Consider the following 27,500-nt stretch of genomic DNA (forward strand, 5'->3'; position numbering starts at 1 on the left):
TTCATAAAGCTATGCAAATAAGTAAAAATAGCTATATGCACATATGTGCACATATTTTACATACCAGTGCATATCTAAAATACCTACATCCAAGTTACATTAAAGAATATGACACATGCATATGCAATTATACATAAAAATGTATGATAGTGTAGATCAGAAAGATTAATATCACACAGATATACTGTATACTGTACAATATGAGGTACATAATTCTTGAGATAGAATTCAGGTTTCACTAAAGTCAGGTCTGCTTAGAGAAATTGAGATTTATAGAGCTTTCAGATTTCTTTTTATATTTACATTATTATCAAGACTGAACCCCATGGTACTTCTTTCTAATAATTTATTGGAATGGACAATATTTATGTACATTACCAATTAATAGTGTGATTTTGATCTTTAACATGGGCAAACATTGCATTTTATCTTGAGCATATCATATACATTTCTTAAAGCCTACTGATCAGTTCTTTTTTCAAGAAATATTTATGAGGGCTATTTTTATTGGGATATTGTTCTTTAATACTACATTAACAATTATTTTTTTTAATATTTGGGAAATATCTTTAAAACTGTTATTGTATGGCAATACAAGTAATTTTTTTTTAGTTTTCTCTATTGTTATTACCAAAGAGGGGCCTATTTTCTGTTCTTAATGCATCATTTAGTACAATTTCAGGGTAACTTTAATTTCATGCCCATAGTCCTAAACTTGTTCATTTTATATTATAAGTGGCAAACCATTAATTCTCTCAAAACATAGAAATAAATATAGATTTCTCAACTTTACTAGTTTGATTTGACTAGCAATACACATATGGGCTCATCCCATAAAAGCTTACATAAATATGTCTTTCTGTCTGTCATTTTGTATAATTTATATTAATTTGTATGCAGAGAGAGAGAAGAGAAATTACATATCAAGTAAAATCTAAAAGTTTATTTTGAAAGTATAGGTGATTCCATGGACTATCCAATAAAATTAATTCCGTAACAAAACAGCTCTGGAGAATGTGAAGAAGCCTATTAAAAAGCCGAAAATTTAAGAACTTATAAAGTTATATTATACTTCAGTTTTTCCTACCATAAACATTAACTGTAAGTAAACTAGGAAAAATCTCTTAATTCAAGTTGATATGAAATCTTTAGGGCTTTTCCATAATGAATTTAGGTTGAAAGAAAATGAAGTGATTGGGTAGATAGTTTTATATTCCTCTAGGAAATAATGAGATGACTTTCAAGAGCCAAAAATTTTGAAATTTGATGCAATTCCTAGGGCAAGGTGAAAGGCATTACACTGTATATTAGGACCGAGTACCCTGCTTAAGTCCTGCTATGAATGTGGGTGCTGTGAGATTCAGGTAATAAAAGTTTGTGGCATGGCATAAAAAATTCTATTTGTGTTCGATCTACCCGACTCTTGACTGGGATAATTCTATCTCCAATTGTCTTCTTACCATTATGGCTAAGGTGAAAGATGATAGAAGGCCTCTCTAGTTTTTGTTGATTACAATGCTCACCATGGGGAGTGGTTAAAATTTGATTCTCCTACTGATCTCCATGGCCTAAGAGCTTTGGACTTTGCCTCTGAATCAGGCTGTGACCAAATTGTAAGTGGAGCTACTTGCAGGTCTGGTAACTGCTTAGACCTAGTATATACTGACTCCCCTGTCATTATAACACGTAAGGTTGGTTCTCCAGTTGGGACATCTGATCATGCCTTAATTTCATTATTAGTGAAGACAGCAGCCTGTCCCCTGTGCCATACTCGTGTAAGATGTATATAAAATATCAAGCAGACTGGAATGGCATTTTGAGTGATCTTTTGAACTTGAATTGGTCACAATTGTATAATATTGTTGAACCTGCTCTTCTTTTGAATAAGAATGTGGACAACATAATTGATAGGCATATCCCTTCCTGTGTGCTACAGTACCAAGTAAAAAACAAATCCTTGCTTAATGAGGATTGTAGACATTCTTATTTGGAGAAGCAGGAGGCCTATCATCTTCGAAAGGGTAACAGATTAGATTTGACTTGGAATAACTTTACTCAGCTAAGAGTTTTTGCTTAGAAAGTTTATGCATCAATTGAAAAAAACCTGGAACATAAGTGGTAGGCTACCCTTAGATATGCATTCTTTGGTGTAGACATAATTCCTCCTTCACTTGAACCAGATGGCTCTATGACTCACTGTCCCAAGGAAGAATGAACCCATTTGGCTGATGTGTTTGACAGTATGCAGAGTACTGTAATGAGAAACTCATTTTTCTATATTCCTGTTTTCCTGAGGCTAAACTAACTAGTTTAGGTTTTTGGTCTCATGAAATTAAAGCTCTCTTGATGGAGCTTGATACTTATGCAGGTGTAGATCCAAATGGTGTTTTTCCATGTTTTTTTAAACTGCAGATTTCCTAAGATATCGGTTATTTTCCATAAGTTAGCTTGAAGAGGAGCTTTTAGCACTTGTTGGAGAATTAGTAATATCACTCCATTATGTAAATGTGTTTTTTGTAGCTCAAGTCCACCTGATTACTGTCCAAATTTCATAACTCTGTTCCCTAGTATGCAATTTGACTTTCGTAAAGGCCTTGGAGCATGTGAAACCCTTCTTACTGTCTCCAATGCTGTACAGAAATCCCCTGGTTGCGGTCAGGAAGTTCGTATGATTGGCCTTGATTTCAGCGCTGCCTTTGACTGGGTCAATCCTGATGCCCTTGTTTTGAAACTCAAACATTTGGGAGTGGGTGGGTCTTAGCATCATTATTGAATTTTTAAGTAACAGATTGCAAGAGTTGTTGATGGGCACCATAGTGAGTATAGGAATGTGATAACTGGTGCTCCTCAGATATGCCACAAATAGCTTAAATATCAAATTTGGTGGTCTGCCTTGTGAATTGAAGCATACAAGGATTTCCATGTGGTTCTTAGATCCCATGTAAAGAGTAGTTGTTGATGGGCATCATATTGAGTATGGGAATTTAATATCTGGTGATCTTAAGGGTAGTGTTCTTGGTCCATTGCTTTTCATACTATATACACTTGTGGTTTGTTCTAGAAAACAAGCTTATAGCATATATGCCGATGATGCTGCTCTCTTTGCATCATTTCCATCTCCTGAATGTAGATCTGAGGTTGTTGAATCCTTCAGCAAAGATATAGCTAAAATTAATGTTGTGTGCAAATTATGGAGCATGAAGTTGAATCCTAACAAAACTCAAGGTATGATTGTATGTAGGTCAAGGACAGTGGCTCCTCAACATCTGGATCTCAACGTTGATAATGTTTCTTCAACTCTCTATGACTCTTAAAGTTTTGGCTGTGATTCTTGATAGCAAATTTACTTATGAGAAACATTTGATCTCTTTCCTTTGATTCCACAAAAAAATTGGCTTATTGAGAAAGTCTTAAAATTTTCTGTGATCCATCTATTCTATAGAAGTGTTTTAATTCTTTCATTGTGTCTTGTTTTGAGTATTGTTCTGTTGTCTGGTCTTCAGCTGCAGAATCTCATCTTAATATGTTGGACAGGAGCTTACGATCTGTTAATTTTTTTATTCCTGGTCTAGATATTAATCTCACACCGTCGTTCAGTTTTTTGCATTTTGTATACTATTTTTCATAATTCTGACCTTCCTTTGCAGTCAGATCTTCCTGGACAGTACCATCCTGTTCGTAATGCTAGGTATGCTATTAACTCTTAATAGTCATGCCTTCTCCCTCAAAATGCTCAACACTACACAGTATTCTAGAAGTTTTATTCTATCTGTGACCAAATTGTTGAATGATCTTCCTAATCAGATAGTTGAATTGATAGAACTTCAAAAGTTCAAACTTGCAGCAAATGATGTCAGGTTGAGCTGGGTGACATTAATATCTCTATATTTTATGTATGAAAGATCTATTTTAATATTCTTAAAATATTTTATTCTAAATGTTAATCACTTCTCTTGTAATTTATTCATTTCCTTTCCTCAGTGGGCTAATTTTCCTTGTTGGAGCCCTTGGGCTTATAGCATCCTGCTTTTCCAACTAGGGTTGTAGACTAGCTAGTAATAATAAAGATAATAATAACAGTAAGTACCAACAATAATATGCTGCCCAGGTCAATTATATTTTTCATTCTTTAATTCGATTGGGAACAATGTTGGCATGCATGGCTTTTGTTTGTTTTCTAAATATTTTAGTGCCTAAAGATATCTTCTTCTAGATTTGTTAGGAATTACTGCATAGTTTTGCAAAAGAATTGTTTTTGAGTGATCATTATTTGCATTCTTTTTGTGCCTCATGCTGTAGATTTTTTTTTTCTATTTATTGATTCGTTTTGAGGAGTGGGAAGGCCCCATTGTTGTTCTTTGGAAAGTATGTTTCTTGGTTGCTAATTATATCAAAGTTCAATGAGTAAAAGAAAGCTAAAGTTTTATTCAAGAGGAATTCTGGAGAAGACTTGGCTAGTTGATTTTAAACGGAATGATGACTATCATGTCACTCCAACCTTTGACTTTGCTACAATCCTAACCAGTTTAGTTTTGATATTCATGAGCTTTTAAAGTTTTTAACGTCATTAGCTTCTTTTTTAGAAGCTCTAAAGACCAGCACATCTTTGATTAAGATGTATTTTTTCAGGCCTAACATGTGCCATAAATGATGTCAAGCCTAAGCATGGATTCCAACTCATGTCTTATACACTCGAAATCCAAGATACAGGAGGGTCAGAACAGCAGATGCAATTCCCATTTCCTTGACTCTGTCTCTGTACCAAGTACTCAGCTGTGAATGTTAGATTTATTGAATTTGGCACAAATCTGCTCAATCATTTCCTTGTGAAAGTAACACACCAAAATCCCTGCCATGTTTAAGGTATCCTTATGGAGACGATCATCTGTGTGATCAGTTTGAGTAAGGCAGAGTATTTTCCTCCTCATAAAATTTGAAGGCATCGTTTGGAAGGTGTAGATACTTCTATTGTTCTTTTAAAGATATTTAATAAATATGTGGCATATATTTAGGAGCAGAAGGAATTTCTCACTATGACTAATTGAACTTAGTAATAATACTCAGGTATGTACAGTAAGCTACAGGATGTCCTCATCTTACAATCTTAATAGGTTTGAAAAACTGTTCGTAAGCAGCATTCCGATAATTTCTGTCTTAGGATAGGCCTAACCTAACTCCCATGCCTACAATTTCCAGGTGCAAAAGTCAACAAATGTCCAGTTTCATATAAAATAAATATCAGATTAGTGAAAATGTTTTGCTTAGTGTATTAAATTATATAGTATGGTTTTATTACAATATTTCCTCATTTTATTACTGTATATGAACCTGTGATACAATATCTGAGTTTTATAATTTCTGTTGGGTTTGTGTTTGTATCTCCGAATGTTTGTAAGCTGAGGACCTTTTGTTTGTAAATTTGCTATATTCCAAGATTTTATTTTGTGCAATGGTAGTTTGGTAAAATTTTTTGAGGATTTAGTGCTAGGATTTTTATTTACAAAAGTTTATGGGCCACTAGGATATTAATTTTATTTAGGATTTCTTGAGGTGTTTGGAGAAAACAATGTCAGATGGTATACAAGAGGTTACAGGGTCTTTACTAATTTTGTAGGGAAAAATAGGAAATTCAGTTGATGTATTTTGTTTGGAGGGGTTTCAGATGCATAAAAACCAATTTTGTTCCTAATTTAGGGTCTAATTTAAATTTGGGTTCGATCACTAGTATTTTAGAGCAGGTGTCGAGCAAAACAGTTGGAAGCAATTGTGCACATAAAGGCTTTGTCTTATTTTAAAACCTCTCCTTCCTCTCCAGTGTCTTCCACTTTCATTAATAGAGTGTCTGGTAGCACATATGTGTTTTGGGCAGGCAGCAGGACCAATTACGTTTAACTGATAAAAGATCAGGCAGGGGCTAGTGAATAACACAATTTAGGAAAGTTAAGGCTGAAGATTTATGTGATATATTAGGGCCTATAAGATTCTTCTACAGTATATCAATACCGTCAGGTTGCCAAATGCAATTTAACAAAGCATTACAGTATTTAATTCAATCTTTAGTGCTCAAGATGTTTGGATTCTTGGCCAATGTATTTTTTGTTTGGTCAGCATATAGTTTTTTCTCATATTGTTTGTGAAAACTACATGATGGTCGGGTAAGGAGTTTTATTACAATACTAAAGGAAAAGGTTTCATCTTTATGGATGGTAAAGCATTCCATAATTAGGACAACATGGAATGTTAACAATGTTCATGAAATTGTATAAGATGGGTTTGATTATGATTCTATTTTAAAATTACAGTAGTCTTTATTTGGTCGCTCTTCATCACTTGCCCACTTCTAAAAGAGTGTGGTAATTAGCATGAGTACTACAAGGTAAGGTTCATTGATGTAAACAGAATATCAATAACAAAGTATATAATATCAATACAGTACTTACCTTGTTGTCATCTATTTCCTCTGTCCTCCCTACTTTTTTTATTGATGTTGAGTTTTTTTTTTTAATGTGTACTATGACTCAGATTGTGTAAAGTTCTTTATTGTAATAGGTCTATTTTGTGTTTGTCCCATGCCACCTATTTGGTCTACTTGGAATCCCAGGGGATGGGGTAGATGTAGAGAGAGGGGTAGATATTTTTAGATTTATTGTGAAAGGTTAGGAAGTTTCTGTGGCTTCAATGGTAGCATGATAACTAGAATAAATTTCATTAAGATTCTGTTTATGTAAAAAGTCACTAGAACTGTATATAAGTGGTCTTCTGCTAGTTGATATTAATGATGCAATTTATGGCAACACATTTTATTTTTTGTAACTAGTATACAGTATTATTATTAATTGAAAACAAGATAACATTATTTTGACTGTTAAACATTATTTTATCTTTTTAGGAACAGGAAACACAAGCAGAGAACCAAATTTCGTCAGTCAGATTGTAATCATAGAAAAAAAAGATTACAAAAAAAATCAATATTTGACAGCTCTTCTGATGAATCAAGTGATCACAAAGAAGAATTGGAGCTTAGACGACTCACACAGGTTCAAAAGCCTTCATGTAGTGACATGAGTGATTTGTACCCATCATTTAAAGGAATAGACTTTAGCACTACTAGATACCATAGAGAGTCACTGGGTTTTACCAAGGAGGAGATAGAAAATAAAAAGAAATCTGGTACAGATGCATTGACGGATGATGCTGAAATAAATTCTTTGTCTGATGAACTTCAAAGTTTATTCAATGACACTCAATCTCAAATAGATGAGGAGTTTTGTGATGTTAAATCTGAGGAACAATGTATTGATGATGGTATGATGGAACCTGCCAAAACAGACCAAAATGATAATCTTAATAGTGCAAGTGACACTGAAATATATTTTTTTCCAAGTGTCAGCAATGATCTTAAAGTACCACTTAGTTACAGTCCAGAAAAGGAGGAGCTTTCATATGAATATGATGGTGTGGGATTAGGATGTTATTATTCAAGTGATTATCAAAGAAAAGTAGACGAAATTGCTGTAGATCATATTCCAGTTTTGAATGATGAAGAGGATAACATGAAAAGACATTTCATGCACAGCAACATGAATACATATCTTAATGATGGATATCTTGAGAAAGACTTGGCATTATCAACAGAAAAAGATAGTAATAATAAGTTAAATGTGAGTCCTATTATTGGCAATAGAAAAAGTCAGCCTTGTGAGATGGTAGATTCTTTGACTAAAACTACTCTGTCTTCTCAGTGTTTGCTTTCAAATGAAGTTATGAATAATTTAGATGGCAAAAGTGTAAGCAAAACACAGAATTTAAAAAGAACAAAAAGAGGTAAATTGAAAATTGTGAAACAGATAAAGATTGAGGAACTGCCTGAGAGTAAGAACCAATGTGAAAGTCCCCAGAAAAATGTAGGATTGTGTAAAAATCAGCCCTGCAATAACTCAGAAATTTTAGAGGGTATTAGTGAAAATCCTGGATACTCTTCTATAGTTGAAGACAAAGTTTCTGTGAAAAATGCCTCCAAAAACAGAAAGGAAAAAACTGCAATTAAAAGTAAAATCGATGTGTCAAATGCAAAACCTAAATTGAAAACCATTGATGACATAAAAAAGCAAAGGAAAAATTGTAAAATTCATGAATCTGAGAAAATCCGTGAAGGGAAGAAAATATTACGAGAGGTTATGAATGATATAGAAGAAATGCGAAAAAGGAAACGAGATGAAAGTCCTTTATCTGGTGACATTTTTAAAAGCCCGGTATTTGATATGAGTTGTGATTTGAAACTGACTCCAGGAATGAAGAATAAAAGAAATAAACGAGCTGGATGTAAAAAGATTGAGAGACCTTCTTGTCAACCTTCAATGAAGGACTATCTTTCAAAGAAGTCTACTGTAGTTGCTATTGAAAAGAAGACCAAAAAAGATTTGAGTCAGAATAGTAAGAGTACTGAAGAGGTTGAGTCTGAGAGAGCTCAGAAGAATTTTGGTTTGTTGAGACTTTTGGGAGGGAAAAAAAATAAGGAAAATGGAGAAGCTAGAGGAAAGCATACCAAGAAGAAATTAAGTATTGACATGTTTATTGATTCATCAGAGCCATCAGATTCTAGTATTGCGTGTTATGATGGGAAATTAGAAGAAAATCAGTCACAAAGTGTGAAACCTTGTGGTAACACACACTTTTCCAAAGAGGATGGTGAAGGGGTAATTAAGAACAAACTACTACCCTTAGTTTCCTTTGATGTAAACAGCTCTCAGCAAGATGAGGGTGCAACATCAGTGTACATAGACTCAAATACCAGCATTTTTTGTTTGACTGATATTAAGACTCCTCAAAATGAATCTTTTTGTGCAGGTATGTAAATTTTGGCAGATTTCAGTTTTTTTATACTCTAAGATCTTAACATTATTTTAGATAATGATTTATAATGTTGTTTGCCTCTATGATGATACCAACTAGAGTCTTTTGTTCAGAAGCCTGAATCTGTAATATAAATCAGTGGTGATTTATTTGGTAAGGGGGAGAATCCTTCCACCCTGCACTGTCTTCAACTATCAGTGAGAGCAACACATTGATGCTATGCTGTTATTTTGTTGAAGTGAATTTTTATAAGTACGGTACAGTATTCATTGCTTGATGAATCTGGACCCTGTGTTCCTTGTAAGAATGGATATCTCACATAACAAAGGTTTGAATGTACAATGTAGGTGTACTGGAAGTGATAGAGATTGTTTAATGTTTATCTCCTTTGCTGCAGACCACTGGAAATTCTTTTTTATTTTGTAGGGAAATTTGTGTTTAGTGTTCTTTGATTCTGCCTTAAGTGCTCATCCTAGTATCCTTTGTAATGGCAGAAGTCTGAGAATCGCAGGAAACATTCTTTTGTGGTAAAGGGGATACTCATCTTTGATCTAAAATCATGTATTTAATATTTGTTCCGGCACTACTGTATATACAAACCCTTACGCTCTTTACAGTGGAGATACATTTTGGCCATATCTGACACTAGCCATTACAGCTTTTGTGAGGTGTAATTACCCTCCGGTAGTTAGCGGAGGGGAGCAGTGGGGGAAGACCAGCTACCTCACACACAAGCACTAGTAACAAACCGTCACTTTATTTCGGCTTGGTAGAGTACAGACGTTGTCTTGCTCTCCCATAAAACCTAAATAAAGAATTGGCCTAAAAACTAAAAAACTTTCCTTTCTCTTTTACAGTACATGTGTCTGCCTGTGGGAATCGTAACCATGCTGGTTTGTCCCAGCATTGGACGTCATTGTGGCATCTTCGTGTCAGCTGTGGCGACCGATCCTCACGGTTTCTGCCCCATGTGTAGGGGTCACTATTGCATGCAGGAGTCTCCATGCGATGAGTGTCGGGAGCGGTTGCCCTCCCAGTGGACGAGGTTTCGTAAGCGATGGAAGAAGAAGGCTAAGAAGGAAGGCTCGAAAGGGAAGAAACTTACCATGGGACTCCGTCGGCTCAACCTTGCCGTTTTGATGCTGCTTAGTCAGCTTCCCCTGAGGGTCGGTTGCGTATAAGTGGTGCCCATTTGACTCCGGGACAACCTCATGCTCTGGAGTCCTCTGTTGCTTCCCTTACCAAAGCAACGCCGGGCGCTGTCGTAGGGGAGTCACTTCCTGATGACTCTGTGTGTCGGCTGTGACCTTCCTTAGGGTTCATGGGTTCTCCTTGTAAGGAAAGGCTTCTAGAGCTCTTGTGATTTGGTACTTAACAGGAGCATACAGTCTTTCCAGAGGTTAATTTCCCTCTTCCCCCTTGAGACTCTGTAGCTCTTGGACTGAAAATCTTGTGCGTATCTGGCTGTCTCGACCTCAGCACCTGCTCACCCCAACGTTCGCTCTGCTCTGGTGGGCGTGCGTGAGCAGATGCTAACAAGTACTCCTTGGAGTGACTTGTTGGAGCATCCACCTGTGGTGAACCGTGGGTTTAGCTTAGGGTACACTCCATTGGCAGTTCACGATGCGGGTCTTCTGTCTGGGTTTGTTCAGCCAGGAGAGAAGCAAAGTGAGATGCCCGAAGGTCTGCCTCCAGGTGTTGAGCAGCTTTCCCTCCTGAGAGAGTTTTCCTCCACCAGGTGTTGGGCAACCTTCCCTTCTGATGGTGAACTACCCTCCACCAGCTACTGTTCAACAGTCTTCTTGCTCACGGGGAGATTTGTTGACAGGAGCATCAAGTGTTGATTGTCCTTTGCCTAAGTGGTCTCTTTCCGGGCATTTCACCCTGCTCCAGTTCATCATAGAACATCTTTTCAGAACTAGACAACGACAGTGAGGTGATTGCTTACAATCCCTCCTCGACGTCTTGAACACAGCATAGCGCTCGTTGCTTTGCAAGGCCAAATTCTTAGGAGCTTGTTTCTTTGGTTTCTAACTCTCGCGAGGTAGAACCTGCTTCACTGCCTGCTTGCAAGCAATTGCCCGCCTTTCCCCTTGAGAGGATAGGGTGAGCAGGAGAGTTTCTCTCCATGACGTGCCAGCAGAGGAGTGCGCTAACCTCAGTCTTGCGGATGAGCGTTGCGCAGTGATGCTCACCCTACCACCTAGCGAGGTTGGTGAGCGAGCTCTTCTGCATGATGGTGTACGCGCTACCTCTCCTATGTGTGCTGCTCACTATAGCGAGTCTTACCCTCTTGACTCGCAAGTGCAAGAAGCTTTGACTAGTGCGCAGGTGAGCTCTACCTCACTAGGGCATTCCTACATGGAAGTAGACAGGCAAGAATAGGTAGACAACACCTCAATGGTCCGCACTAGCACACATCAGCTTTCGCTTCACCAGTGCTCACATCGCCATCGGTCTACCATGCGAGTTGAACAGCAGGTTCCCTTATAAGGTAGGGGTGCTTTGTCTACTCAGGCAGTTTGACCGAGTAGTCATGTTGATGGCATCTGCTTCCCTAGGGAAGGTGAGCATAGAGAAGAGCACAAGTCGACATCCTCTTGTGCCATCCCATTTCTTGACACTCCATTGAAGTCAAGGAAATACTCTTGTGGTGCTCAGTCAGGAATATATCCATTCTCGAGGTTCGCACCATGATTCCCGGACCTCGTCCAAGCAGTGAAGCAGGCTGTCGCTGGACTGGCCAATTTTCCCCCAACTGTTGCACCTCCCAACATTCTTAACCACCCCATTGAAGGTTTCGAGTTCCTCCAAGGTGAGTGAAGGCCTTACTGATCCCAGAAGTAGCAGTTCTGCTAGGCTTCAAAGAAATCTGCAAGGTATCAGAAGTGTCTGACTAGACTACTACGGTCTCCACCACCGGCCAGGATCCTATCTGGGAGAAGCTGCAGCTAATTGCTATCATTCTGCCGAAGAGGGAACGTGGTCGTAGGGCAAACACTCGCCCATCGCAGGTTGCGGTTCATTCACAAACCAGCAAGGGATCAAGATCTCCCCAGGAGGTCTTATTCACGGATAACTATAGGCTGCCACCTATAAAGCTGGACCAATCTGAGCTTTCCGCTGCAGTAGCCGAGGCGTCTCCCTCTTCCTCCGAAGGTCCAATGGCTAAGGAGGCAGACAGGAAGGAGAGTTCCTCCCTTGTCGTGCACTTTAACATCCGTCCAGGGGAAAGGGCATACACGAAGACCATTTCCAAGAATTGGCACTCTATGGCTGAGTGTTCGGTTCGAGGGGAAGGTCAATCAGCCTCAGCGTCTGTTTCCGTAAGATCGGAACACAGTGTCCTTCCTGAGAGAGCTCACTCATCTGCAAGAAGGAACTCTGTTGATGACATGAAACCCCCCCCCCCCCCCCCCCCCCCCGGGCTGCTATGGGTTCTAGCTTGGAGGGGAGGAACCCTTCGATGATGATTCAGAACACTGACAAGATGCTCTCTGCGTCTAACTGCACCAAAATCTCTCCCCTAGAGCAGAAGGATGCTGATCAACTCTTTCTGCAAGTCCTCTCCTAAATAAAGAAGGTTAACTCATTATGGGAGCCAGATTAAATTCCAGATGAGGGCAAGGACATGGTCCTGGACTTCTTCTATGATACTCTGAGACCCACCACTTTTAAGATAGCCTTACCTTGGTCAAGGGGGTCAAGGCAGCAAAGAAGAGAGCTTACGCCCAGGTGGTAGGAGCATCACAGTCCCTCTGGTCTGTGAACTCTTCTCGGTTACTTCCTCCTCTATACGTACGGTAGAGGAAGTATTACAAGATAGTGGAGGACGATCCGGCTCCACTACCCTTGGATAAGGAAATTCTGGCTCTCACTCAGAACTCTTATCTGGATTAACTGGTGACTTTGCAAGTGTACTTCTCTTTAGGTGACACAGCCTTGTGAAGAACAAGGACTTCTTTACTACCCAGGAGAGGGAGTCTATGTCAGCCTTTCTCCTCTCAAAAGCTAGGACACTGGAGTTCCTGACACAGAACATCATCAACTAGTGGATTAACTGGATTTTGAGAAGACCCAATGCTGTTATCTCAAAATTCCAGCAGGAGGTGCTGAGGAGAGAGGTGATAAAGTTACACAACTCCTCAATGTATGGTCCCTTCCTCTTTAACGTGGAGGACATAGAGACACCGTCAGACAGATTGAGGAAGGCAAATCAGGACTCCCTCTTCCATAGCGTTATGACTTCAAACCCTTCCTCTGCGGTTCCGCCACCGGAGAGATTGTCTTCAATGAAGCACTGGGGTTCAAAGAAGAGCTCGCAATCAAAGAAGCAGGCAACACAACTTCAATGTCCCAAGCAGCTTTTTCAACCTAAGGACTTGAAGAGGGCCAGAAACAGTAAGAGAGGGATACGGGGACATTGCTGCTAGGGAAGACATTCCCCGATTAGTCGACTTGTGGGGGCCCTTTTAACGAGAGAATTCCTTGATGGAGTCATGTGGTTTCTTCATGTTATTGAAGAATTGTGACGTGCAAGAGGGTTCTCGAACTTGGAGAAATTGCTCCCCCAGTTCAAATCTATATTTATCTCTCATCTATTTCTTCTTCTGAATATTACTTCAAGATCCTCCTAATTTTATAAACTTTCTTTTGTCTTGCTGTCCTAACTCTGAGTATTATTTTTCTGATGTGTATTATATATATTCTTGTATATATATATATATATACTGTATGTATATATATATATATATATACAGTACTGTATATATATATATATATATATACATGTATATATATATATATATACATGTGTATATATATATATATATATATACCAAGGCACTTCCCCCAATTTTGTGGGGTAGCCGACATCAACAAATGAAACAAAAACAAAAAAGGGGACCTCTACTCTCTACGTTCCTCCCAGGCTAACAAGGGACTCAACAGAGTTCAGCTGGTACTGCTAGGGTGCCACAGCCCACCCTCCCACATTATCCACCACAGATGAAGCTTCATAATGCTGAATCCCCTACTGCTGCTACCTCCGTGGTCATATATATATATATATATATATGTATATATATATATATATATATATATATATATATATATATATATATATATATATTATATGTGGTATATATATATATATATATATTATTATTATTATTATTATTATTATTATTATTATTACTAGCTAAGCTACAGCCCTAGTTGGAAAAGCAAGATGCTATAAGCCCAAGGGCTCCAATATGGAAAACTAGCCCAGTGAGAAAAGGAAATAAATAAATGATGAGAACAAATTAACAATAAATCATACTAAAAACATTAACAACATATATATATATATATATATATAACGGATTTTGAGCAAAGCGAAAAATCTATTTTTGGGTGAGGTAGCCATGTCCTGATGGAAGGTTCCTTTAGGTAGCTTTTCTAAGGGATATTTGCCAGTGATATTCCCAGAGAAATAAATCGAAGGTTTCCAGAATTCTAACTCCTGGTGCAATTCATCCATAATATAACTAAGGATGTTGCATAAAGTAAGGGGACGTATTTTTAGATACGACACATAGCAATCTTACCCCAATAGATTCAACTCTTTGAGGGGGAAGAGTGGCGAAAGAAGGGGTTACCGATCTAGGTACCCGGTGGACCTCCTATCCTCACTACTAACGGCCGCCATTCCTTTACTTGTGTTTAAGCAGGAATAGCCGCTGATAGAGTAGTTTCGGGTGGGGTCAGCAAAAAGGGTGGGTCCATCAGGACGACATGGCTATCTCACCCAAAAATAGTTTTTTCACTTTGCTCAAAATCCATTTTTTGGGCTTGGCCATGTTGTCCTGATGGAAGCATACCAGAGAAATAACTTAAAAGTACTATATGTGTGGGTTTGTAAAGGTGCCTTCTTTCTTGAATGTGGTCCTTATCTGGTGTCTTAGATCTGTATATGACATTACCGTTATCTGTCATTTCCACTAAGCTTGGAACTGGCTTAGGGTTTCCTGCCCCCTGCAGGGAAAGTGTCGACATCGACAGTAAGGATTCAAGGCTTAATTTTCCGTAGGGACGGAAGGTAATACCTAGAGATTACCTTTCACATACCTTGGAAATCTGTACTCTGTTTTCAAGTTGGGCCCTTCTAGGATTTAATTAAAACTAGTACGCTTTATTCGTCTGTAACTGAGATAGCAGCAATAAGACGCAAATACGTTCAGTATTTCTACCTTGCAACTAGATTATCAAATGTAGTTATAATAGGGTATGAATCTGATCCAGCATTGAAAACACACCAGGGTCCATATTTTCTCTTGTCGAAAAAATATGTAATTTCATCGAAATGACGCCACTCAATGGAGATGTGTAACCAAATCTGACTGACTTATACTGTACAGATTTTGGGAATGCATGAACACTGTGATGCAACGTTCACTCGGCACTGGTGTTATTGGTCAGATATTTTCGTTGTGATTTGCACTCAAGGGTAATTGTACCCATGCACCCGATGCACTGGAAAGTCCTGAAGCAGTTCACTGTTCATCGCAGCGCTAGACGGCTGGTTTTATAACACTACCCACCGCCACCACAACATGTTTTATTTTATGTACTTACTTCGTATAGTGTCTGTAGAAGATTGGATGATCTCCACCCATTGTATGAGCAGAGTCTTCCAAAGCCCCTGTGTTGGAAGAAGTTCAACGAAGAAGCAACTTTCCTTGGATCGTGACCTGCGGGTGTACTGTCAGGATCCGCTCTGTGAATAAGGTAGGTGAGCTTTGCTCTCAGTTGTCTTAGGGGTAGGTTTTGATCCTGATGTTTTCGCCTCTGACGTGCTGTCCTCCCTTGAAGTCTGAGGTTCTTTGAAGATAGACCTTAAGACACTCTACTGGGCACAGAGAGGTATCTTCCTTCAGTGGGCAGATTCTCCAAGGACCCCACCTCTTGGTGGTTAGCTCATTCTTGGCAAGAAAAGCAGGTTCAGGAAAGAGGTTCAGTTCTCCTGTCTAGGAACTGAATATGGCCTTCATTTCTAGATAAGGCCACTATTTCACTAACTCTAGCCCCTGAAGCTATGACTAACAGAAAATAACTTTCTGAGTTAGATCCTTTAGAGTACAATTCTCATTGTTTAGATTCGCAGCATGGTGCAAGACTTGTCCAAAGACCACGTGATGTGCTTTGGAGGGGTTGCTGGCTTGAGTCTGTTAGATCCTTTAGAGTACAATTCTCATTGTTTAGATTCGAAGCATGGTGCAAGACTTTATCCAAAGACCACATGATGGGCTTTGGAGGGGTTGCTGGCTTGAGTCTAGCACATGCTTTTAGGATCTTATTAAAGATTTCACTAGAGAGGTCCACTCCAAAGGTGTACAAAAGTGGTTTAGCCAGGGCTGACTTACACGAGGTAATCGTAGTGGAAGCCAGGCCTTGTTCGAGTAGGAATATGAAGAAAACTAGACCGGAATCTATCGATATTTCTGTCGGTTCCTTTGATTTAACAAAAGGACACCCATTTCTTCCATGATGATTCCTATTGTCTCCTAGTCGAACGTGACTTATACTCTTCGATGAAGTCAACTTTATCCTTAGAGATTCTAAACCTTTGTTCGCCACTAGGGCGAGAAAATCGTGAGATGTAGGTTGTTGGTTCTTAAGGATGAAGCGCAAGCAGTCGACTTCTGGACCAGATTGGATAATGCTGGGTCCGGCAAAGGAAACAGCTTCAGTTTCAGTTCTAGAACTAGAGGGAAGCAATTGCTTTGGGCCGCTTGGGGGCCGCTACTGCTGCTGTCCTTCTGAAGGATTTTAGCTTGTCGAGGACTCTTAGCAGGAGGTTGGTTGGTGGAAACAGTTAAATGTAGTTCCGCTTGTTCCGTTCGACGGACGTGATGTCCATCGCCTCTGCATGAGTGTCCATCTAAGGGGCTACATAACGAGATAGTTTCTTGTTATCGCTCATTGTGAAGAGGTCGGTCTGCAGTTCCGGGACTTTTTCCGAGGTGAAGGAGAATGGGTCTGCGTCTAGAGACCATTCTGTGTCTATGGGCTTTCGCCTGTATAGAGCATCCGCCGTCACGTTGCGGAACCTTTGTAGGTGAACTGCTGATAGGCGCCATCCCTTCTTCCTTATCAGGTGGAAGGTGGCTAATATCACATGTCCTATGTGAGATGATCTCGAGAAAGATATTTTACTATCCCTTCGTTGTTCATGGCCAGTCTGATGTGGATTGTTCTGCGAGGGGATAGTCTCTTCAATGTCAGGTAAACTGTCAGATCTTCCTAAACATTGATAATAAAGGTTTTGCACTGGTACGACCAATTTTTTTGCACTTTTCTCTCGTAAGATATCCTTTCGTGGAGGAGTGTACCTCCATTGATGGTTGTGGTGGTTGCAGGGGAATTGTTCGTGCTAGGCTCTTGGCTGTTAACCATGGCCTTAACAGCGTGCGCAATAGGGTCGGGGCCAGCCTTGGTTGATCTCTTTGAGCTTTTGATTTGTATCTTATCCAGACTCTTGACGCATCTTTTAGACGTGCATTTAGCACTGGGTCTGTCACTGCCGCAAACTGGAGAGAGTTCGATAGTCTTTACTGTAGGCATTCGGAAATCCTCTCGTGACGGATTAGTCTCTTGACAGATTCCTTTATCTCTTCCCTTCTTGAATAGAATGGAGAGATGGTGTGACTTTAAGCCCCATTGGATTCTCAGCCTTTGAAACTTCTGAGCTGGAGGAAGGCGAGACGTCTTGCGATTGATGTTGAAGCTCAGGTGTTCCAGAGACTGGATCCCCTTGTTGGCTGCCTGCAGACAAGTAGACTAGATATGCTAGTAAATGAACTCCTTTGGAGTTTAGCTGCTAGATGATTGTGTGTGTGCCGGCTTCGTGAACATCCTTGGTGCTGTATTCAGTCTGAAGGACATTGCTCTGAAGATTCACTTCTTCTTTAGTATGAATCCTAGGTAGGAGGAGAAAGGGCAGCTCAATAGAAGATGCCAGTGAGCATCCGTTGGGTCTATTGAGATTGTGTTTGCTCCTTTTGGTAGAAGGGTCCTTATGTATTGCCAAGTAAGCATCTGGAACTTGTTGAGTAGAGACAAGTCTAGAATGACTGAGTTTGTCTGAGTCTTTCTTAAGAACACAAAACAGCCTTCCTTGGAATATCATGGACTTCACTTTCCTTCTTACATTCCTGTTCGAAAGTTCTGAGGTATATTCTTCTCATGAGGGTGTGGAATGTTGGAAGAATTTTGGAAAAGGGGTTGGAATTCTGTTCCATTTCCACCCGAGTCCATTCGTTAATAGGCTGTGGGGCCAGGGATCGAAGGTCCAGCGATGCCGACAGTGATACTGTCTGCCTCTTACTTGGAACCCCTTTTTGGGTGTGGGGTCCTGTGGATTTGTTTTTGTGACCACGTCCTACTCGGCCCCGGGAGGAGTTATCTCCGGGTGAACTTCTCTTAGAGCCATTTCCTTTCTGACTTAATGTGAAAGGAAGTCAATTGCCTCACAACGTTGGGGTTAAATATTGGCGACTGAGCCACCAGTTGTTGAGGGACCATCTGGAAAGTGGTCTGAGCTTCGTGGTCGTAGTCACGGCAGAAAGTTGTGCAAATCTGCATGGTTTCCTTGCCTTTTTATTTTTAGGCTGGGGACCTCTGTCTGAGGAAGATTTCCTCTTTGAGCTCATGCCCCACTTTTGGAGAAGGTTCTCGTTCTCTGTGGTTGCTCTGGCTACTATGATCTCTTGGACCAGTTCCTGTGGGAAAAAGGTCTTTACCCCAGATGCTCGAGGTAATCAGTTTCCTTGGTTTGTGTCTTATGGCTGCTGAGGTCAAAATGAACTCTCTGCAGGCTCTCCTTGCTCTGAGGAAAGCATATGTCTTTCACAAGGTTACCCATGTGGGACTTAACCAGGAAAATTATAATTTTTGGGGCATTCTGTAGACCTGCACTCATTTCCCGGCAGTTCTGATGAGAAAGGGAGGCTGCTAGTCTCTCTTTCGTCTCCTGTTCCCTCCTCAGGAGATGGTCTGGCACCTTCGGAAGGTTCTCATTGAATTGCTGGCCTGCTATCTCTGGATCCAACTTAGAGACGGAGAAGGTTAGATGGACATCCTTCCATTTCTCCTCGCAGGCATGCAGTGCTAGAGAGAATGGTTTGCATTCCTCTAGGGTTGGGCAAGGATTGCCCTTGACGGCGAAGTCTAGTGCTTTCTCCGAACAGGGGAAAGAGATGGAGGAAGGAGCAAGAAACATAGGATGTCTCTTGCTCTGTGCTGAGACTTTGTAGTTGGTGTACTCGGCTCCTTTCAAGGTTTTCAGGATGATGGCTTGCGCCTTGTCATGTTCGAGGACAATGACCTCTTTGGGTACCGTTTCCTCACGGGTTGCATGTTCATCCCGCAGTTTTATGTAGCATTCTGAGTAAACTGAAAAGTTAGGCCAAAATTCAAGATCTTCCATCAGTTTGGTCCCCAACTTCTCTGAGACGAATAGTTTCCCATCCATCATGGGCATATGCTCCATATACCTCCAGGGGTTGGTTTCAGAGAGGTGAGAGAAATTCAGCACCTTAAGGAGCTTCTTAGTAGAGCTCTTGGTAGGTCCTGGGCGATTCATCCTCTCTTGTAATAGTATCTGTTGTAGTCTGAGTGATTCTCTCATCGTCTCTTGTACCTTTTAGGACAACTCCATTATCCGTTGAATCGAAGTGAGGATCTCTTATGTTCATGACGGCCTATGCCGGTGGTTATGGAATTGGGATTGAAGAGGTTGACGGCATAGGTTGGTATGCCGTCCCGGCAAACTGAGGGTCTTCAGTTGCCGTTGAAACTGATCCTTCATCCTCCGCTTGTGGATGTTCCACGTCTTTTTCAGGGCCTACTTGTAGTAGGGCCTTCTCAGTGTCAATGAACACTTCTGATGTCCTATCTTGAAGGATGTCCATGCCTTCTAGAACCTTGTCTATGTCCACGTCTATCTTCATTTGTATGAGGGAAGACTGGACCTTTTCCTGGGGCACCACTGCGTTAGGTAGAGCCTTGGTGAACAGTAGGTACCTTAGGGAGTCGTCGGGTTATTACGGTCCCTTGAAAATTCTTTTGGAATCTACTTACCCATTAGCGAAGGGTCTCCCTCGCTGTATCTCTAGTCTCCATGTTGACTGAGGGAGCTTCTCCGAAGCCGTTGGCCAGCAGGGTCGAACAGGTGGGGCAACCCTTCGGGTCCCAATACTTGAGGACTCCCGACACGATGCAGCAGGTGGCATGAGTCCTGTACTTCGTGCAGGCTAAGGCTGCGCACTTCTACATTGGCTCCTCCTGTAAAGGAAAAGGGGCTTAATGAGTATATAGTTTTTTATATCCGTGATATAAAAGCATACAATTTTTATCAATAATAGTAATTACTATTGTTTATGGTAGTTTAGGATAGTAAGCTGGAAAGGAATTAGGAAAGACACATATCTACGTTTCCCACCCCAATCAATTACTGAGACCTCCGTCAATAATAATATTTTAGTTCCTAGTTAGGAAGAATACAGGGTGGAAGAAACTGTAGTACTTAGAGTTAGGGTTAGTAAGTGTTTATACTAACTATATCAACCTGTAATATATTAATATTGAGCGGTGATTTATTAGGGTCCCGATGATCAAAGTGTTGAGGGATTACTCAACCCCAACAATAGACTGTGATAGGAAACGTAGAATATGTTAGAAATTAAATGTACTACTGTATATTCTATATACTGTAGTCCAGCCGGCACACTACCGGGTTAGGTTAGTACCTGGTGGCACTAACTGATAGAGAGAGAGAGAAAGTATTAAGGCAGGAGAGTTTCCTATTGTTATGGTTTAGCACAACAGCTTGAAGTGTAGGAGGACTGTCAAGTCTCCTACTGTCTCCTTGCCAGAATGAGAATTCTAATAGAAGGGATAAGAATCCATCTGATTCTAGCTTCATTCATTCACAAAAGGCCTGCCGCCAGCTGTGCAGCCGGCGGCAAAATTTGTGGATGGCAGACTAAGGGAGGCCTGAAGACTTCTGAAAAGTATGTTGGGTTTCCCACCGGTAGCCATCAGGGCCAGCTCAATCTTTCCCCCCAGGACATTCACTTCTGGTGAAGGCAGGACATAAGGGGGAAGATAACTGAGGCGGCTGCTCAACCGCTGCCGGTAGGGGTCCCAGCCAGCAACGTAGTACACTCGGCAAGCCGGTATGACTGTCTGAGTACCGGTGAAAGAATGTTGTGACGGCTAGGCCGACACTAAAGGACAGAGGGGAGAGATGGAAGGGTCTTATAGTTCACAGGTAAGAAAGGTGGTGGCAGGTATGCCGCCTACCTTGGACTATGAACTAAGGAAGCATGGCTTTCTTTGCTGATGACGTCGTGGGCGGCAGAGGAACAAAGATTCCCCTGCCGGCGACATTGTCGGCTGCAAGACAGGGCACCCTGAAATGCTGTCCTTCGGGTAGGGTATGGAGTGGACCATCTGGGAAGTATACTCTCATTGTGCTGGTAGTGGAGAGTGCAAATTTCCTTCCCAACATGTGATGCCTTAATGTTCTCAAGCAGGTGAATCCAACTGTTTAAAATATCGCACTTCCCTTTTCTTTTTTCTTATGGTTTCTTGTCACAATGACCCCCCCTCCCTTGGATATGCTGACTCGCCCCCGGCACTGTTGACTACCTCTGGCAATTCATTTAAAGAAAATTCCGTTGACGACGTAGGAACTAAAAAGGACTGTTCTTTGAACATTCGAAAAAAGGGTAATTTGGGGAACACAGGAAAATTGAATGTCCTGCACGTTACCCAAATCCCATTAGAAGCTAATTATGATGTGCTACATAAAATATTTGAGTGCTACAGATTAATAAAAGAAATTAGAATGAAACTTCAAGATGATAATTGGGATTCTTGGTTATCATTTAATTGTCATGAGGAAGCATTTAATGCAAGCAGTAACATTGTTAATATTAAAGTAGGTAATATGAGTATTAAGGGTGCTCTGTGTGATTGGGCACCTAAAGATCTGGATGTCTACAGACCAGCAGACTGGGTCGATAAAGATATAGAGGTAGATATGCCATCCCAAAGAAAGCCAAAACCACTAATGTGGCTTCTTGCTCAATCTACAGGGTGTACAGAAAATTATTTCAAGCTCTGCAAATTTCTTCAGAGGAAGATAGGAATGATCACACTTGGAGATATATCTTGATTCGGTAAGAAAAGTTACTTGATAAAGGCTAAGTCATACACACAGTCCGTTATATTGTCCAATTTGAAGACAGTAAATGATGATATAAAATTGGACATCAAACCCCATCTAAACTTTAGCTATGGAAGGGGAGTGGTTTATGATAGGGATCTATATGAATTTACCGAAGAGGAGATATTGGCTATGTATCCACTATCAGTGTGGAAAGTTCATAAAGTACCTGGAACTTCAATGATTGTTCTTACTTTCCAGGATGCTGATGTACCTTTCCACATACATAGAAAATGAAAGGATTAGAGTTCAACCTTTTAAGCAGAAGCCACTTCAATGTTATAATTGCTTTAAATTTGAGCATCCTTACAAAGTTTGCAAGAATGATAAAATTTGTAATACATGTACTTGCTCCAATATTTACCATGGAGAATGTACATTTGAGGCAAAGTGCTTAAACTGCAACTCCAATCATAATTCTAATGATAGGAGCTGCCAGTTTTATAAATTAGAAGAGGCTGCCCTCAATAAATCAGTTATTGAACATGTAAGCATGGGGCATGCCAAGAGATTATTAAATAAATATAATACCTCTGCAAAGACATTAAAAACTGGAGAAAAAGTTCCTCGGGAATCATCTCACCCACCTACTATTGTAGATAGTTCTCGAAAAAGGAACTCACCATCTACTGATAAAGTGCTGCATAATAAAACAAGAATATCTCCTCCTAAAGATTTATCATCAAGTATCAACAAAAAAAACATTGCCCACCACTATCAAACCTTTGTCCCCCATTACAAAGGATAGTACTAACCTCTCCCAGGCCATATCCTTGCCTGATGTAATGGAGATTCCACCTGAAACCAAGTTATCAGGTGTACCTGTGGTGGGGAATGTACAAAAACCTGGTAACTCACAACTTATTAATCGTAAAAGAGAGAGACCTCCATCTCTCTCACCCTCTTCCATAAGAAATATTAGAGTTATGACATCAAGTAAATATGATGATTTGTCTGTTGATGTTTCTGATCAACCAGAAGGCAATTTAAATAAATCGAATTCAAATTGAGGTCCACCATCCCCCTCAACAATTAGATCAAAAGGACAAAATGAAAATGATAAACACAAAACCCAATTTATCAAGACCCTCTCTAATAAAACCACTGGGAAATTGTGTCAAAAATTACTATTGGGAAGACTTCATCCAAAAGTTCTTCCAAGAAATAAACCATAGTTTTGTCCTCCATTTTGTGATGGAATTGTCAGGATTTAAGGGCCAAATATGAAGAACTTAAGCTCCTAATTCATGAACATTCCCCCATAATCATATGTCTACAGGAAAGTAAGCTTGATCCTAACACTCCGAGTATATATAATCAACAAACAGGGAGCCATGGTGGAAGTCTCATATACGTTCGTCGAGATGTTCCCCAAATACCCTTATCTATTCGTACACTCCTGCAGGCAGTGGTTGTTCAAATTGATATAGGGAGAAAATATACAATATGCTCTCTGTACTTACCTCCAAATGAAAATATTTTATATGATGATATAGTAGAGGTCATTCAACAACTCCCTCAACTTTTCTCTTACTGGGAGATATGAATGGTAGACATCCTTTATGGGGTGATGTTTTGGCAAACACAAGGAGCAATATCATCTCATCAACTGTGGAAAATGAGGATGTCGGACTCCTTAATACAGGAGAGCCCACGCACTTCCATGTTCAGACAGGCAATTGAAAGGTCAATGCATGATAAGCATTGACCTTTCAATTGCCAGCTCTAAGTGCCTTCTTGATTTTGATTGGAGGACACTAGATGATTGGCATAGTAGTGATCATGCACCAATCATTATAAACACCAACAATGGTCCACCTTCACAAAGATAGCCACGATGGAATCTTGACAAGGCGGACTGGGATAAATTTCGTGAGCTAAGCGAAATTGATGGGGATGCAGAACATGTTGAAAATCTTGATGATGCCATAGATTTACTGAATGGAACTCTCCATACAGCAGGAGTAAATTCAATTCCCAAAACAACAGGGTTCAAACGACGACCAGTCTATTGGTGGTCTTCAGAACTAACTGCCCTGCATAGAGCCACAAGAAGATCCCTAACACTATTGCGTAGACACCGAACTGATGAGAATTTAATTATATACAAGAAATGTAGAGCACAGTTCCATCGTGCCATGAAAAGCTATGCGCCAGTCATGGGTGTCTTTTGTTTCCTCCATTAAGAGTAGAACACCATCTTCTTCTGTATGGAGGAAAATAAAGAAGATTGCCGGCAAATTTACCCCAAACCCACCTCCAGTGCTGAAAGTGAACAGTCAGTATGTGACTAAAGCAAATGATATTAGCAATACCCTGGCTGATCATTTTTCAAATGTATCTTGTAAGAGTGTAGCAGCTCCTCGTTACCAGTATAGGAGCAATGAAGAAAAGAAAATTTTAAATTTTGCAACAAGAAGTGAAGAGTAATATAATTCTCCTTTTACTGAAAGAGAATATGATTTGGCACTTGCCACTTGTAACAATACAGCCCCTGGACCTGATGGAATTCCATATGCAATGATTAAACATGTACATTTTAATACAAAGTTATATATTTTAAGCATTATTAATAGAATATGGCATGATCATAGTTATCCAAGTGTTTGGGAACTAGCCATTATTTTAGCATTTTTGAAACCCGGTAAGGAGAAGTTTTTAGCAGCAAACTATCGACCTATTGCATTGACATCTTGTTTATGTAAAATCATGGAGAAGATGGTCAATGCAAGGTTGATGTGGTTCCTTGAAAAGAAGGGTATTTTATCACCCATTCAATGCGGATTCAGAAAAATGCACTCAACGACTGATGTGTTGATACGACTTGAGCCCTCTATTTGTGAAGCTTTTGCTTCCAAACTGCACCATGTGACAGTCTTTTTTGACCTTGAAAAGGCATATGATACCTCATGGAGATATGGTATACTTATAACAATTCATGACTTGGGATTGAGAGGAGAGCTGCCACTATTTATTCAATCATTTCTTTCACATAGAGTTTTCCAAGTTAGAGTGGGGAAAACTCTATCAGAAAGAAAGTGTCAGGAAGAAGGAGTTCCTCAGGGTAGTGTGCTGAGTGTAACCCTTATTGCTCTAGCAATTAATGGGATATCCTCAGTGATTCCCCGGGATGTTTTCGCAACATTATTTGTGGATGATCTCTCCATATCATTGCTTGAGCTAGAATGGCAATGGTTGAGAGAAAAATAAAACTCTCTATTGATAAAATTACCCAGTGGGCCAATATGAATGAATTTAAGTTCTCAACAAGTAAAATTATAATTATCCATTTCTCTCGTATCCAGGGAGTACATCCAGACCTGGATATATACATCAAAGATCAACGGATCCCTTGTGCAAGTGAAGCTAAATTTTTAGGGTTGATATTTGATAGTAGGCTTACATGGGTTTCTCACTTAAAAGCATTAAAAGCTAAATGTCTTGAGGCTCTGAATCTTTTAAAAGTATTGTCCCATACATCAAGGGGGCCAGACCGCAATACTATTTTAAGATTAGACAATGCCTTTATTTTTTTCCAAAATTAGTTATAGATGCAAAATATACTCCTCAGCCACCCCAAGCCGGTTAAAAATATTAGATTCTATACATCATGCAGGTATTAGATTGTCCACAGGAATGTTTAGAACCTCACCAATCACAAGTCTCCTTGTTGATGCTGGGGAGTTGCCTCTAGACCTTTACCGAATGTTCTCTATTATTTGGTATTGGTTTATATTGCAAAGACTCCCTAATTCTTTAGCCTTTCAGACTGCAAGCCTTGTAAAGCACTCAACTTACTTTAAATTACACCCAAAATCTCCTCAACCTTTTGGGTTTTGGGTGAAACAATTATTAAACAATCTGGATATAATTAGAATTAAGATGCTTCCATTCAAGATATCATCAACGCCTCCATGGAAATTACCTGACGTATCTTTTTGTATATACTTTATTGGAGTTAAGAAGAATATGTCTGACTTAGAATCCAAGTCTCTTTTTATGGAACATGTTGCAGAACATAGGGGATCGACTTTTATAGATACTGATGGGTCCAAATATGATGCTGGCGTTGGATTTGGAGTACATAGTAATGATTTTAATTGTAGAGGTGCACTTCCTCTAACAGCTTCCATATTTACTGCCAAACTGTATGGCATACTAGCTGCTATTGAGAAAATAGCTTTGGAAAAGGAGGGTAATTTTACAAGTTTTAGTGATGCAAGGAGTGTTCTTCAAGCTTTAGAAGCTTTTAATTCTAGTAATCCTCTAGTTTTAAAGATTTTAGAATGGCTTTTTATTATTGGACGGAGAGGTATAACAGTTCTATTTTGTTGGGTTCCAGCACATGTAGGTGTGTCTGGGAATGAGAAGACAGATTTACTGGCAAAGAATGCGACATTTGAGTTGCTACCAAGGAGGTATCCTATTCCCTGTAATGATTTCCTACCTTACATCAAGAAATTGGTTTGTAATAAATGGTGACAACACTGGGATAGTCTAGATGGCAATAAAAAGAGGGAAGTAACAAATATCATATCACCTTGGAGGTATAACATGATACCCCGAAAATGGGAGTCGTCTCCGTATGGGTCACACACGGTTGTCACACAAGTTTCTGCTGAAAGGCCAACACCAACCGTATTGCGAGGACTGTTTAGTGCCTTTAACAGTGAGGCATTTGTTGACCGAATGCTCTAATTATAATAACTTAAGAAATAGATATCTGTTTGAGGCCCGAGGTGAGGATAGCAGGTTCATCCTTGCCAAGATTCTTGGACATGATGTGTCCTACTATGCGAGCGATATTTTAGATTTATTTCAGAAGCAGGTCTTCTGAAAACTATTTAACTATTATAATGACTTCTTAACTTTTATGGTTTTAATTGAATTCTCTCTTATTTTTCATATATAATCGGCGTCAATGACCTTAGATGTCAGGATGCCAGAAAACTTTCAATCAATCAATCAATCTGCGAGGGGGAGAGCCGGCGGTTGCTGCCTGTAATGGCGGCGGCTCAGGGAAGGAGGAAGGGTTTAGCCTCTTTTCTCCAAAAGAGAATATAAATCAAACCTTATCCATAAATTCTAGGGGATGTATATCCCCATCCGAATTAATAAGGAACGTAGGACGAGGTTAAACATGGGGAATTACTTTACTAACATATACATATACGAGTTAGGCTAGCCTAACTTCAGTAGGAACCACGACCATGGTTGTTACTGCCGGGTCCCCCACCGTATACGAAAAGTAAAGTTACATATTAGGAAGAGTAATAATAATCTATTTTTATGCATAATCTTCACTTGTATAATTTGCCTAACTAGATAATATTATAGCTAAATACCAGTAAAGTCGCCCTACTAGCTAAAT

The 27,500-nt window shown here is 39.9% G+C and overlaps 1 protein-coding gene across 1 annotated transcript in view; it reads left to right on the forward strand.

Annotated features, from left to right (window-relative positions):
• LOC137645725 (putative autophagy-related protein 11) overlaps window positions 1-27,500 on the forward strand; it is a 507,493-nt gene that overhangs the window by 368,880 nt on the left and 111,113 nt on the right. Inside the window, exon 6 of the mRNA XM_068378611.1 lies at window positions 6,890-8,847. Within this exon, the coding sequence (XP_068234712.1) occupies window positions 6,890-8,847 (1,958 nt within the window). The remainder of the gene's footprint in view (window positions 1-6,889; window positions 8,848-27,500) is intronic.

The sequence above is a fragment of the Palaemon carinicauda genome, chromosome 8, assembly GCF_036898095.1.
Source record: "Palaemon carinicauda isolate YSFRI2023 chromosome 8, ASM3689809v2, whole genome shotgun sequence".
Lineage (NCBI taxonomy): Eukaryota > Metazoa > Arthropoda > Malacostraca > Decapoda > Palaemonidae > Palaemon > Palaemon carinicauda.